The sequence below is a fragment of the Hibiscus syriacus genome, unplaced genomic scaffold, assembly GCF_006381635.1.
Source record: "Hibiscus syriacus cultivar Baekdansim isolate YM2019G1 unplaced genomic scaffold, ASM638163v2 tig00110694_pilon, whole genome shotgun sequence".
Taxonomy (NCBI): domain Eukaryota; kingdom Viridiplantae; phylum Streptophyta; class Magnoliopsida; order Malvales; family Malvaceae; genus Hibiscus; species Hibiscus syriacus.
In genome coordinates, this window is record NW_024062828.1 from 1260902 (window position 1) to 1275172 (window position 14271).

At 36.4% G+C, this 14271-nt stretch overlaps 1 protein-coding gene across 1 annotated transcript; it reads right to left on the reverse strand.

Moving 5' to 3' along the window:
- Positions 1–1239: 1239 nt before the first annotated feature.
- LOC120138546 (glycosylphosphatidylinositol anchor attachment 1 protein-like) lies at positions 1240–9674 on the reverse strand. The gene is made up of 6 exons (XM_039154007.1): positions 9447–9674; positions 9234–9325; positions 8801–8900; positions 7406–8264; positions 7076–7206; positions 1240–2220 (listed from the first exon to the last, which is right to left on the reverse strand). Exons 1-6 carry the CDS (start codon positions 9551–9553, stop codon positions 1350–1352), a joined length of 2160 nt encoding a protein of 719 aa, XP_039009938.1. The 5' UTR covers positions 9554–9674; the 3' UTR covers positions 1240–1349.
- Between the last annotated feature and the right edge of the window lie 4597 nt (positions 9675–14271).

The window sequence follows — 14271 nt, forward strand, 5'->3', positions numbered from 1 at the left end:
TATCTCCTGAAATTTTATAAATTCGTCATCTCTTAATATTTTAGAAGTTCGTCCCCTTAATATAAAATCTTTCGTATGTACATGTGCTCTATATTAAGCTCTTCTTTGTTTGAAATTATTTTATAGAAAGCTAGGTGCTTTGATGTACTGAAGGGGTTCCCTTACAAAGTGACAAAAATTGTAATTTAATACTAAGAGGTTTTGGTAGCAAAAGCCCAAAGGTCAGAACTTAGCCAATTGGTTCCATCCTTTTCTTCTCAGCCTCTAATTCTTGTCTAAATTCTTATTCTTCCAAACTTTTATTGGTTATTACACTAACAAGTTAACAATCAAGAACATGTTTTGAAACAACATAAAAGAATTTCATCTTCACCATAAATATAAATGCATGCTTGTGTATGTGTTCATGCACTTGTATGGAAGGTTAGAGCAGACGCATCGATCATTAACAAAAAGAAAAAGATTCCCAATAATTGCAATTTCAAACATATAATTAAACCAGCAGCAAAGAAATAGTAGACAAATTGATTTAGAGATCCCCAATGAGTTTGATTTTCCTCATTGGTTCCTAACCTTTTTTCGAGTGGATGTTGAATATGTTCCTTTGATATCTCGCGTCTGCTTTGCTCATCCATGACAAATATGTCGCTTTAACTATAGAAAATAAAGTCGGCATATAAAACAAACATATTCAATTGGAAGCTAAGCTCAGCAAGGCATCTAGTCCTCTTATCATTTTCTTTCTTCTACTTATTATTAAACTTTCTACAGCCTTGCAAAGCCTACCCCTATTTTTATATAGTCAACATGAGATGATACCCTTCAACTCGGAGAAATTATGTTGAAATAACCAATATTCTGCGATAAAATTTTGCCTATTTTTCTACTTCATGATCTATCTTTTTCATAGAAAATTCAGTAAGTAGTGCAATCATACACATGCAAGGATGGATGCAAGTATTTATTTGTGTGGAAGAGTGTCACCGAAATAAGGATAATCTACATGTAGATATACCTCTCCTGTTAAACGCAAGTTTACCTCTGTTGGCGGGTCACTTGGAATCATTTTGACAAAAAAATAATCATAAAGGACTGATCAATCATCAGAGGGTTACCACCACTTATTAAAAGACCTGTAAGAAGTATTTCAAAGCCTCATTCTAGTAATGCCGGCCAACCAGCTAACTGCAAAATCAGACCCATATCATCCAAGTTCCAGAATATCATGTGGCTTTTAACTCTCCGTTTAAGTCCAATTTTCATTAAAAGGTTGAAATAAGTGAAGGCAAACAATGAAACTAAAGTGCACTTGATACAAAGTTTGCAGGTCCGAACGGAATTAAGACATGTCAACAACTATGAAACAAAATGCTAACACATAACACCCAGCATGGCAACTGGACCATACCAATGAAGAGATATGTAGCACTGTTCCATGCCCAAAGAGACTCAACCCACATCCAGAAGCCGCCCACATTGGCACTGCCGAAACCGTCAAGCATCCCTTTCAACAGAAAAAATGCAGCTGGCGGAAAGGCAATATGCCCTAAAACCAGATTGCAGATAATCCTGCAACAACTTCTAAAAGTACCAGCTCTAACATCAAGCTTTAAAGGACGAGCCAGTAAACACATTGGGACCATCAATAAAGCTCCAATTTCTGCGGTAGCAAAATTAATGACTGACATGAGCCCCAATCCAATGAACACTGAAGAGATAGTCACTGATTTCACAAGAGCCCATTCTTTCTCTTGAGATGCTTTAACACAAGCAAAAGGAGAAGCAAGAACTGAGTTCAGGATTAGAAGGCTGAGGATTGAAAGCAAAACCCAGATCATGAAGCTGGTCGTTGGGCTGCAATCAGGTATTTGGCAGATGAAATATGGAAGTACTGAAACAATAGCACCCCATAAATGAACAATAAAAACTAACTTTGCTGAGTTAAGCCACCTCCAAGATCTGATAGTGATACCATGTTCATCAGTATCAGTTATTGCAGATGGGGTTGAGCTATCACCTTTTGAACAGTTGCTTGAACTATTTGAATCAACATAGAGAGAAGCCGCAACCATGGGAAGTGGTGCTATGAGAAGTGCAAATGCAATCATGTAAACCCCTACTGATACAAACTTACTAGGAGATGTTAAGAGGTACAAGAAAAATGATTGGTGAAACTTCTCAAGAAGGTTATTCACGGATCGTATGACTCCTTCAATCAACCTGCGCCAAGCAACATGAAATCCTTCAGGAAACGAAAGTGGCAATAACAAAGTTATCTACCATTTATCTACAAATCGTAAAACCTATCCAAAGGCGACTACCTGCATACATTCTATGCAATTTAACAACAAGATTATTCACATAATCTAGAGTTAAGAATTTCAAGATGTTGGAAATCCTAGAATTAAGGGACTGAATCTTCTTCCTTATTTTTAGGAGTTAACCTAGTGTAAATATGTATGTAATTGTAGTTCCTAATTTTTAGGGATACTTTCATATTTTTTGTACTGATTCTTCCTTTAAGTTGTAATCTGCTGTTAGAGAAAAATATAGAATTCTTATTTCTTCTCAAATCTGTTCATGGCATAGGGATATTTCCGATCCATTCTACTTCTTTAGTTTTCTCTCGTGTCTTGTCTATCATGGCAAACAACACTGGAAATGTTTCTGATTCTGAGACTTCACAAGTAACTTATAATGTCAATCAAACATTATCTCATGGTGATGTTAATTCGTCCCTCATAATCACTAATCACCGATTAGAAGGGAAGAATTTTTTACAGTGCTCCTAATCGGTACTCATGGTGATTCAAGGTCGTGGGAAATTAGAGTATATCAATGGAGAAATTCCAAGTCTTCATCTTACTGATCCTATGTATGCTACGTGGGAACTCAATAATTCTATTGTCATGGCCTGATTGATCAACTCCATGGAGAGCCACATAAGCCGAACCTACCTCTTATTCAAGACTGCAAAAGAAATGTAGGATGCAGTCAAGGAGAACTATTTTGATCTAGGAAATGCTTCTCAAGTTTTTGAAATCATGCTAAAATTAAAAGACATTCAACAAGGAACTCTTGAAGTTACACAGTACTACAACTACTTAAAGATCTTATGGCAGGAACTCGATATGTACTATGAAGTGGACTGGGGTGAAGGCTTGGAGCACACCAAGTTCATGTCACATCTCAACAAAGAACGACTCTATGAGTTCCTAGCAGGGCTGAACCGAGACTTGGATGAAGTTCATGGCCGTATTCTGGGTAGGACCCCTTTTCCAGCCATGGGAGAAACATTTGCAGAGTTTCGGAGAGAAGAAAATCGTCGCCGAGTAATGATGGGAGATTTCAAGGAACCAAAACCTGTGACCAATTCTGGTCATAGTCCTACTGAATCATCTACCCTGGTCTCAAGGGGCCCTCAATCTCAGAAGAATCGAGCAGAGAATGATTCAAAACTAAGTCGCTCAGGAGATCAAGTTTGGTGTAGCTACTGTAATCGTACTGGTCACACAAAGGAGAAATGTTTCAAGCTCCACGATTACCCTGGTACAACAAAAATTCAGAAGGAAAATAAGGCTCTTTTATCCTTGGGTAACTCATCCACTGCTAGACCCCTGCACCTACTGAAGCCGTTCAAGATGTTCGCCTAACAAAAGTTCCAACTTGAAACTCTTCACAAGTTACTCGGTGCACCAATAAGCCATGGTTCCTTGGCTGTTCAAGGTACTGCCTTTAATATCACTTATGAGTCTAGTAATCAACCATCCTGGATTCTAGATTCGGGAGCTTCCGATCACATGACAGGTAATTTATCACTATTCCATACGTATGCCCCCTGCCACAACCAATCTCAAATTCAGATAGCTGATGGTTCATCTGCTTTAAATGAGGAAACTGTCATGATGTGGCACCGTAGGTTAGGACATCCAAATTTCCTGTATTTGAAGCATTCACTTCCTATGTTATTTCGGAATAAAAAGATCAATTCCCTGAAATGTGAAATCTGTCAATTGTCAAAACATACCAGTGTTCCTTATCCTTTGAAGCCTTATATACAATCCCAACCTTTCTCCTTGATTCATAGTGACCTATGGGGGCCAAATCGTGTTAAAACATCACGGGTGCTAGATGGTTCATAACCTTATTGATGACCATACTAGAGTATTTTGGGTTTACCTTCTAAAAGAAAAAACAAAAACACCAAAAGTGTTCCAGAATTTCCATTTCATGATCCGAACCCAATTTAACTCAAGCATACGCACGCTGCGCACTGATAATGGAAAGGAGTATTTCAATTCTGCTTTAAGTCCCTATCTCTCTGAACAAGGCATCATTCATCAAAGCTCTTGTCCTGACACACCTCAACAAAACGGGATTTCAGAAAGAAAAAATAGACACCTACTATCTGTTGCTCGAGCCTTGATGTTTACCATGAAAGTTCCAAAATACCTATGGGGGGAGGCTGTCTTTACTGCATGCTATTTAATAAACCGTATGCCCTCTAGCGTCCTTAATATCCAAACTCCTTTACATGTCCTACAAAAAAACTTCTCTCTATTTCGTGTTCCTATCCTACCAGTCAAGATATTTGGTTGTAAAGCCTTTGTTCATAATCACCAACCTAATCAATCCAAACTTGATCCCTGAGCACACCTATGCGTCTTTGTTGGCTACTCATCCACACAAAAAGGATACAAATGTTACTCACCCACCTTGAGTCGCATATTTATCTCTCGTGATGTCACGTTTTTTGAAAACGAACCATATTTTTCTGCCACTCATCTACAGGGGGAGTCTCTTCGTGAAGATGAGACTTTTCATATTCTTCTTATTATACCCTTGAGCCTATCCCTAACACCACTGTCACACAAAATTCTAAGAATGACCCTGTCCTCATAACACCGGATTTGAGTGTTCCACTGGAGAAATGAATTTCCTAGCGATGAAATCCCCATTGAAAGTAAACTTCCAATGCGCCACTCTGAGAAACCCCAACTACAGCCTCCATAACTCCTTGTTTATTCAAAGAAACATTACCCTCCTACAAACGACACAGCAGCAGTGCCAAATTCATCCAACACCGAGGACTGTCTTGTTCCAGATCCGTCTCCTGATTCGTCGAATATGGACCTTCCCATTGCTGTTCATAAAGGCACAACAACCTGTACTCAGCATCCAATCTCTCGGTTTGTATCCTATGGAAATTTGTCTAAAGCTTACAAAACTTTTGTAACTAATATTTACAGTGTAGAGACTACAAGAAATGTGAAAGAGGCTCTGAAATAAACCGAATGGAGACATGTTGTTTTTGAAGAAATGAATGCTCTAAAAAATAATGGGACATGGGAAGTTACAGATCTGCCAGAAGGGAAGAAAACCATGGGCTGTAAATGGATTTTCACCACAAAATTCAAGCCTGATGGGCGTATTGATCGGCACAAGGCTCGACTTGTGGCAAGAGGCTTTACTCAAACCTATGGCCTCGACTATGATGAGACATTTGCACCCGTTGCAAAGCTCAATACTGTTCGAATGCTCCTTTCCTTAGCTCAATCTTGATCGGCCCTTGACACAACTTGATGTAAAAAATGCATTCCTTAACGGAGAATTGAGCGAGGAGGTATATATGGAGTTTCCACCATGCTTTGAAGAAGAAAAAGGGTGAGTATGCAGATTAAAGAAGTCACTATACGGACTGAAACAGTCCCCAAGAGCTTGGTTCAGCCGGTTTTCCAAGGCTATGACCAGCAGGAATTACACCCAAGGGCAAGCAGATCATACACCATTTTGCAAACACTCGAGAAATGGTAAATGCTCTATTCTCATCGTCTATGTTGATGATATTATCCTAACAGGGGATGATTCAACTGAGTTGATGAAACTAAAAGACTTCCTTAGCACAGAATTTGAGCTTAAGGATTTGGGGAATCTCAAATACTTCCTTGGCATGGAAGTAGCACGGACAAGGACAAGCATTTCTATTTCCCAACGGAAGTATGTTCTTGATTTATTGGCTAAAACTGGCATGCTAGGTTGTAAACCTGTCGAGCCCTCAATGGAGTTCAATTCGAAGCTAGGCACCGATGATGATGGGGAAGAAGTAGACAGGGGGAGATACCAGCGACTCGTGGGAAAACTTATTTATCTATCTCACACTCGACCTGATATTGCATTTGGTGTGATTGTCATCAGTCAGTATATGCATTCTCCAAAGGAAAAACATTTGGAGGCAGTTTACAGGATGCTAAGGTATTTGAAGGGAACACCGGGTAAAGGTCTTCATTTCAAGAAAAACACCAGTCGTGACATAGAACTTTACACTGATGCAGATTGGGCAGGATCAGTGAGTGGCAGACGATCTACAAGTGGTTATTGTAGCTATGTGTGGGGTAATCTTGTGACATAGAGAAGTGAAAAATAGTTCGTAGTGGCTCATAGCAGTGTAGAGCCAGAATACCGAGCTTTGTCTCATGGTATATGTGAGGGAATTTGGTTACAAAGATTAATGAAGGAACTTAAAGTATCTTATGTTAAACCTATGAATGTATATTGTGATAATCAAGATGCTATCAGTATAGCACATAATCCAATTCATCACGATCATACTAAACACGTGGAGATGGATCGTCATTTCATCAAAGAGAAGGTCAATTCAGGAGAAGTTTGTATTATCTATCTTCCTACTAAGCAACAAGTTGCAGACGTGCTAACTAAAAGTCTGAGTAGAACATGTTTGAAGATTTTATTGGCAAGCTGGGATTGATAAATATCTACACACCAGCTTGAGGGGGAGTGTTGGAAATCCAAGAATTATGGGACTAAATCTTCTTCCTTATTTTTAGGAGTTGACCTAGTGTAAATATGTCTCTAATTGTAGTTCCTAATTTTTAGGGATACTTTCCTATTTTTTGTACTGATTCTTCCTTTAAGTTGTAATATGCTGTTAGAGAAAAATATAGAATTCTTATTTCTTCTCAAATCTGTTCACAAGATAACCTCCTGTCAAAAGCCATTTGCTGATGAGAACTACAATAATAAATAAAAATGAAAAACAAAGGGAAGTAACACTTACCGGCCACCTCTCAGAATAATGTCATTGCGCCAGACTTTATCTAACGAAAATTTAGGTGAAATCTCCAATGTGATTGCATCAACTTGGTAGTCACGGAAAGCGCCATGAGGGCCTGTTGGCACACCTAGAGCCTAACAAAAAACGAAAGAAATATGGATAAATTAAACATCTTTTCAACGAACAATGAGAAGCACAAATGTGCATCTCCTTAAAATTTAGCTTCAACTATTTAATACTTTTAGAAGTAGAATATTTGTGGCAAACATAACATAAAAATGGAGTAAAACAATGAATAAAATCAGAGATAACCAAGTAACAACTGTATTCTACCTGATAGTACAATGAACTTGCAAGTATAGCTGTGCCTTCAACATACTCTGTTGCAGGGATACCAAATTTGAACTTAGGGTTTAAGCTTTTAGCTATATTTGCTAGAGATTCAAAGATTTCACCCAAACTTTTAAGCCAACCCAAGTTAAGGAAGGACCACAATTTCTCCACATTTACACGCAAACCTTGTCTATGCACTGCCAAATAATTTACAACATTGATGAGGTCCAAGTTTGGCATCTGTCCATTAGATGCCTCAGCATAAATGCTAATAGTGTCATCGAATTGTTCACTTTGATCTCTAACCTTCAGAACCAAAGCAGCAGTCATTGTCCCAGCACGCCTAAAACTATTGGAGAACTTACTTCCAGCCATAGAATGAACTTCTATCTCAAAAAGATTATTAATATCTGGACACATCTCAGCGTTCAGGGCACTCATGCTGCTAAATTTAGGTGTCTGATATTCTCTTAACCAAGCAGAAACTGCTGCATATTCTCCAAATTGCGAATCAGCAACAAGCCATATAATATCCTTGGCTAGCCATGTAACTTGAGTGAGCAAGGAAAATACCGAATATGCAATGCCTAAAGATAAAACCTCACCAAAGCTACTCGTTAGGGCATTGTATGGCGTTACCAAGACAATGGCCTCCTTCCCATCACCACGAGGAGCTCTTATAATCCCCACAGTATTGATACCATATGACGAACAACTGTAATTCTCTTGTATCTTACCAGAATCAGGACTAGAGAAAAAGTGCAGTGGATGAAACTGATTCATCTGAGGATGAAATTTGTGGAAACTAACTTCAGCACCCACGTCTAACATGTATTGTGCAATGATTTTGTGACTTTCTCTGAAATGAAAATATAAACAAGGGAAAGAGAATCAGATTACATTTCTTGGACCTATTTTTATCCATGTATTGTTCAGTCAGGTACAAGATAACTACAAGCACATAATCCAAAAATGTGAGAGATCAATTGCATATTTAGTCGGTTATGAAAAAGAATCTCAAAATAAAAAAAAATCTATTTAATTTTAAATCAAATATTAATCACATGCAAATTCAAGCAGTCTTCGTTAAGCATGGGTCAGCTAAATTTCAGAAAACTTCATATATTTAGGTGCAGGTTTATATCTATTACTTTAGCATCCCAGGTTTAACAGAATAAATATGATCCATGGCAATAAACAAGAACTCGAAATAAAGGGATGCTACACCGTAGACAAAAGAATGGACATGATAACAATAACTTGCTCTTAAACATAAACTCTCAAGCATTCTCTGTAAATACTACATGTTACAATGCTCGAACTCTTTGTGCATAGAACAACAAAAACTATGCAAACAAGATTTTAGGAACACATATGCACAGAACCACCACATACATTCCTGTTTCAGAAGATTTCAAGTTTGAATTGGTAAGATCCTTCACCAATCTATTTCCATCCGAAACATGCTGATTAGAAAGCATGGGACTTGCAGAGCCTGCATAAGTCAAAGCCACACATCAAACATAAAGAACGCAGATCAGAAAACTCAAACAGTATTATCATTACCACAACATCCATAAAGGGATCAAATGCTGGTAAAATAAAGCACCTATATAATAAAAGTAAAAGATAATCTTATATCAGTTTTTTCTTCTTCTTTTCGTGATGGATCCAATGTTCTATTTTTATAATTTTGCACAAAATAAAAAGTATATTACATCCAACAACTTAAATTCAAATCCGATGCAGTTGAATAGGTAGTTCAACATAATCGATTCAAATTCAAATTATTCAATCTGCAGCATAGAGCAATGAAATGTAAGGGAACCTGGCATGAGGGCGTTTTCGGAGATGTAAGTGTTTTTAGCAAGAACAGGCAATAGAAACAGAGCCAAAACCCCAGAAGTGAAGCAGACGATACTGAAATAAATATAAAAAGATTCAGAACGACAAAAACATTAAAAAAAACTGAATTAAACCCGAAGAATGGGGCCGGGGGAAAAATTCAAATTAGTATTAGAATGAAAATAAATTAGTTTACCTGACGAGGAAGCTGTGAGAGACAAGGAAGATCCCGAAGCGAACAATTGGCCGTACTCTTGGCTTGGGTTTTTCGTCGCTGTGGCTATTTTCTATGGTTTCGGCCATCGTTTTCTTCTACTACTTTAGGTGAGAGCTTCGATTTTGCTATGTTAATATCAGATGTTGAATTTGAGTTATTCCATTAGAAAAAGCATCTCAGTGTAAAGAACTAAAATGAAGAAAGGGAGAAGGTGAGATGAAATCATGAAGCTTCAAAGAGAGATGGGTAGACATTAGGATGGCAAACCGTTTCGGGTGCGGATATCCCTCCCATCCTCATATCCACCTAATATTTTTCAATTCATCACCCGTCTACCATTTATGATGGGTAAAATTTTTTAAATCTACACCCGTCCACGTGGGTATATTCTCAAATCTATCCCCACACTCACTATCCACTGGAGACGTACCTGACTAGACCCGTCTAACAACAAACTTAAGTTATACATAAACAACAAACATAAAACAAACACATTTATTAAAAACATAATAAAATAAACTAAGTATTATCTGAGTTAAGTATTAATATAGATCTTAAAGTACATAAAACATCATAATAAAAGACATAATTAAAGTCTAGAAACATAAATGACAAACAAATAATGCTTTTGTTCTTTGGCACAACATTATAAAATTTCAAGCAATACTTGTGACATCTAATACTCCAATATTACAATCATCATTATCATAAAACACCATAATAAAATACCAGTATTGCAAAATACTCGGTTGAAATTTGAACTTGAAAAAGTCAATTTCAATGGCGTTAAAAATAGAGGTTTGAGAAGCACGAGTGAAACACTTAATTCTATTCAATGGCGTTAAAAATGGAGATTTGAGAAGCAACGATCTGACTCTGTTGGCCTAAAATGTGGGTGCTCAGTCACAAGATACTGATTTGTAGAATATTAAGAAATTAAGCTTAAAACAAACATTGAGATGAATCTAAAAAATAATTAAAAATCAATACGAGCAAATAAAAAATTAAACTCTTAAAACGAAATGCAGAGGAGCTTAAAACGATATGACTACGTAAATGACTCTTACAAAAATTAAATTTCAATTAAAAAGGGAAGAAACGTACCTGAATATACTGGAGAGTGGAGACCAGAGGTTTGAAAGATCAGCGTAATAACGAGAGGTTTGAAAGAAAAAAAATTATGCATAAACTTATCCCTAATATTTGGTTAAATTACAAGTTATATCTTATACAATATTAGGATTTATAAATTAGTCTCTTAAAATTATACCTAAATTCATAATGATCCAAAATTTAATGGATATTTAGTTGGGCGGGCGGATGTGGGGCGGGCGGATGCGGGGCGGGTAAGGTCTCAAACCCATTACCCGCCCACTACCCACGACAGATATCACTTTCTAAATCCACACCCGCCCACTACCCACTAAAATTATACCCATCCCCGCCCTAATTAGAGCGGGTGCGATGCGAAATCCACGAAATTGTACCCGCTTGCCATCCCTAGTAGACACCCGTTTTGTCTCGGTCTACCAAAATATTATTAATTTATTATTACTATTATAATTATTCTTATTAAGTTATTATTATTATTATTATTAATACAATATTTACACTTTATAGCCCGAAATGAAGTCCATTACCAGAAGCCCAAACAGTGGCCCAATGCACAACCCACATGGAAAACCCATCAAGTTTCTGCTTCAGCTCCAACAGCCCATCAGGACTCAACTGAACCAGATCTGACCTGATTTTCTCAATGAGAAGGAACAGAGTCGTCTTCAACAAACAATCTATCTGAAAGCGGCCATATCTCTTCAACATGGATGAGCAGTGTCGTCTTTAGCATCAAATTATCGCCAGATTGACCTGACATCCTCAACATGAAGGAACAATGTCATTTTTAAATCCTCTATTTTCAGACAAAGAATTAGAGCTCTAGATGCGAAGCAAACATCATAGCTAGATAAAATTAGGTCATTATTTGTCTTTGCTTCGTCATTGTTTACAACAAAGACGAGTAAAGAGGGGCAGCTGTAATACCCTAATTTTATCCGGGAATTAAAGAGGGAACAAAGTGTAAGGACCAAACTTGTAATTGCACCATTCTCCAAAAATTAAAGAGGGAACAAATGTAAGGACTAACTTGTAATATTACCTTTTGTAATATGTGGGGGCTTTAAAAGCTAAAAAATCAGAAAACCCCCACTACGTTTTGTAAGTTAAAAAAAGGAAGTAAAATTCTCTCTCTCTCTCTCTCGTTTAAATGTTTTTCTTTTCTTGCTTGTTTCGGGCATAGTTAGGTGTTTGGGGGAGATCGGGTTCCTCGTCGGAGCGTCGCTGGAGTCAGGGTGATCTATCTAGGAGGTTGAATGTTAGGGAACGTGGGTTTTGTTTCGGTATTGGGTTTGGAACCCAACCACCGGAGTTAGTGATCGGAGAGTGAGGCTATCGGTTAGAGTGTGGTGGTCTCTAGCATGGTGATCGACGTGAGAAACGCTTTATGGGCGCGGTGACCGGTTGTATAAGTGAAGCTTTGGTAGGTTTTTGATCGGTTAAAACAATGGGGTGAAGTCGCTCGGTCAGTCCTCATTCGGTCACGATCGAGGTCGTCGGTTATAGTAGGATGGTCACTGGCCCGGTGGCCGGCGTTCAGTTTAGTCCTCATTCTATTTTGTGTTTTTGGGTAAATTACCTATAGGTCCCCGAGTTTTAAGATACCTTTTGCGTTTTGTTCACCTATTCAGTGGGTAAATCACCCACTGGTCCTCCTAGTTTTAGCACCACTTCACACTTTGGTCACTGTTGGGGAAAATCACCTTTAAGCCCCCTGCATTTTAGCCATTTTTGTACTCTGGTAATTTATTTCTTTTTTATTTCGAATATGCATGCATATTTTACTAACTTTTAATTTGGTCACTATTGTGCTATATTATTTATTGTATTGACCACTAACTTTTATTTTATTGCATATTAACCACTGACTTTTATTTTATTGCACTCTAACCATTGTTTATTTATTTATTGTTTCTATTATTCGATTCGACATTTGGTGACAAGATCCGGGGTATGATCCACATTATTATAGTTCGGACTCTGCTAACCACTGACTTTTATTTTATTGCACTCTAACCTTTGTTTATTTATTTATTGTTTATATTATTCGATTCGACCTTGTGGTGACCCGATCTGGGGTATGTTTCGCATTATTATGGTTCAGACTCTGCTAACTACTAACTTTTATTTTATTGCATTTTAACTATTGTTTATTTATTTATTATTTTTAATATTTGATTCGGACTTGAGGTGACCGATCTCGGGTTTGATCCGCATTATTATGGTTCAGACTCTGCTAACTGCTAATTTTTCTAACAACTAACTTTTCTAACCGCTAATTACTAATTGTTAACCCTTTTTTATTTATTTATTTTATTTTATGTTCGAACCATGTACGACCTTGCGACGACTTGTCCTGGGGTATGACTGCATTATTTAAGGTATGAGATGAATAATAAAATTTGATACTAATATTTTATTTTTATTGTATTTTATTTCTGTTATTTTAACTTTATGTACTTTTAAATTTGTATTTTTTAATTTCTTTATTTAATTTCAATCTTTACATTTTATTTGCTTTAATATTCTAATAGTTTATTTATGTTTTTATTTTATTTTTATGTACTTTAATTTTATTCGTTTAATTACTGTGTTTTATTGTCTGTTTATTTTACTTCTATAATTTAATTTTGCATAGTTAGATTTTGTTTCCTTATATTTTACCATGTATGGATATTATATATTTGTTCGTATTATTTAGGTATGCATATATTCTTTGCTCTTGGGAATTGATTTTGAACGATTGTACAAAATGTTTGTTTCATTCATTTTCAACGTTTTTTAGTCTACTTTCAAGAACATGTATTTGTAGAACGGGCGTGGAAAGTATCACTTGATCGAAGTGATACAATCTGATACGACGTTCGAACGAAATGAGACTTGAAATAAATCTAGTTTATTTTAATAAATAAATCCTGTATGATTCAATGCGTTTTTATGTATCATTTTTACTTGGTTGTTTGCAAATTATCGACATTCGATTTATATTAGATTTTGTTTATCGAAGAGGAAATATTCTTTACAGATAAGAAATAATTGAAATAGCTTTCCCGACAGATGATTGCTAATCTCGAGATTTCTTTTCAAGTTAAAGAATTTTTTCTAAATTAATTAACTCGAAGTAAATTAATTACATTTCAATAATCGGATCATATTTTAACTTTATATTCGATTTGTAATTTCCACCATTTACGACAACATGTAAGCGACACAATACCAATTTTGGGTGTTGTGGGGGTGCTAATCCTTCCCCACACGTAACCGAATCCCGAACCCGTTTTAATCGAATCTTTGTAAATGCAGACCAACTTTTTCTCTTAAAAACGATTTTTCTTAAAATTGTTTTTAAAAGACGTTTTTGGGTATTCTACCTACCTAACCCAAAGGTCGATGGCGACCCCTTTTCAATTTAATTCCAATTAATTCAAAATCACCGAATTTTCTAAAATAAAAGCCATAACTGATTTTAAAAATAATATTTAATTGTTTTAAAAATAGTTATGACAAAATGAATCTGGTCGGATAGTAAAAGATTTCACTTCAAAGATTTTTGGGCCATTTCTGGGTATGGATTGTGCATTTTTTCGAGCCTTAATAAAAACTATTAAAATTATATATCTTTTTCTATTTTGGTGTAATTTTTTTGTCAATTTAGTTATTTCATATTACTAATATTATCATATGAGTTTCG

What these genes read in the sequence shown, in the direction of transcription:
- LOC120138546 (XM_039154007.1), bottom strand. Translation starts at nt 9,553, where the DNA reads ATGGCCGAAACCATAGAAAATAGCCACAGCGACGAAAAACCCAAGCCA. An exon ending in TCTCACAGCTTCCTCGTCAG is followed by an intron (nt 9,326 to 9,446) that starts GTAAACTAATTT and finishes TATTTATTTCAG; the next exon opens with TATCGTCTGCTTCACTTCTG. An exon ending in CGAAAACGCCCTCATGCCAG is followed by an intron (nt 8,901 to 9,233) that starts GTTCCCTTACAT and finishes TGACTTATGCAG; the next exon opens with GCTCTGCAAGTCCCATGCTT.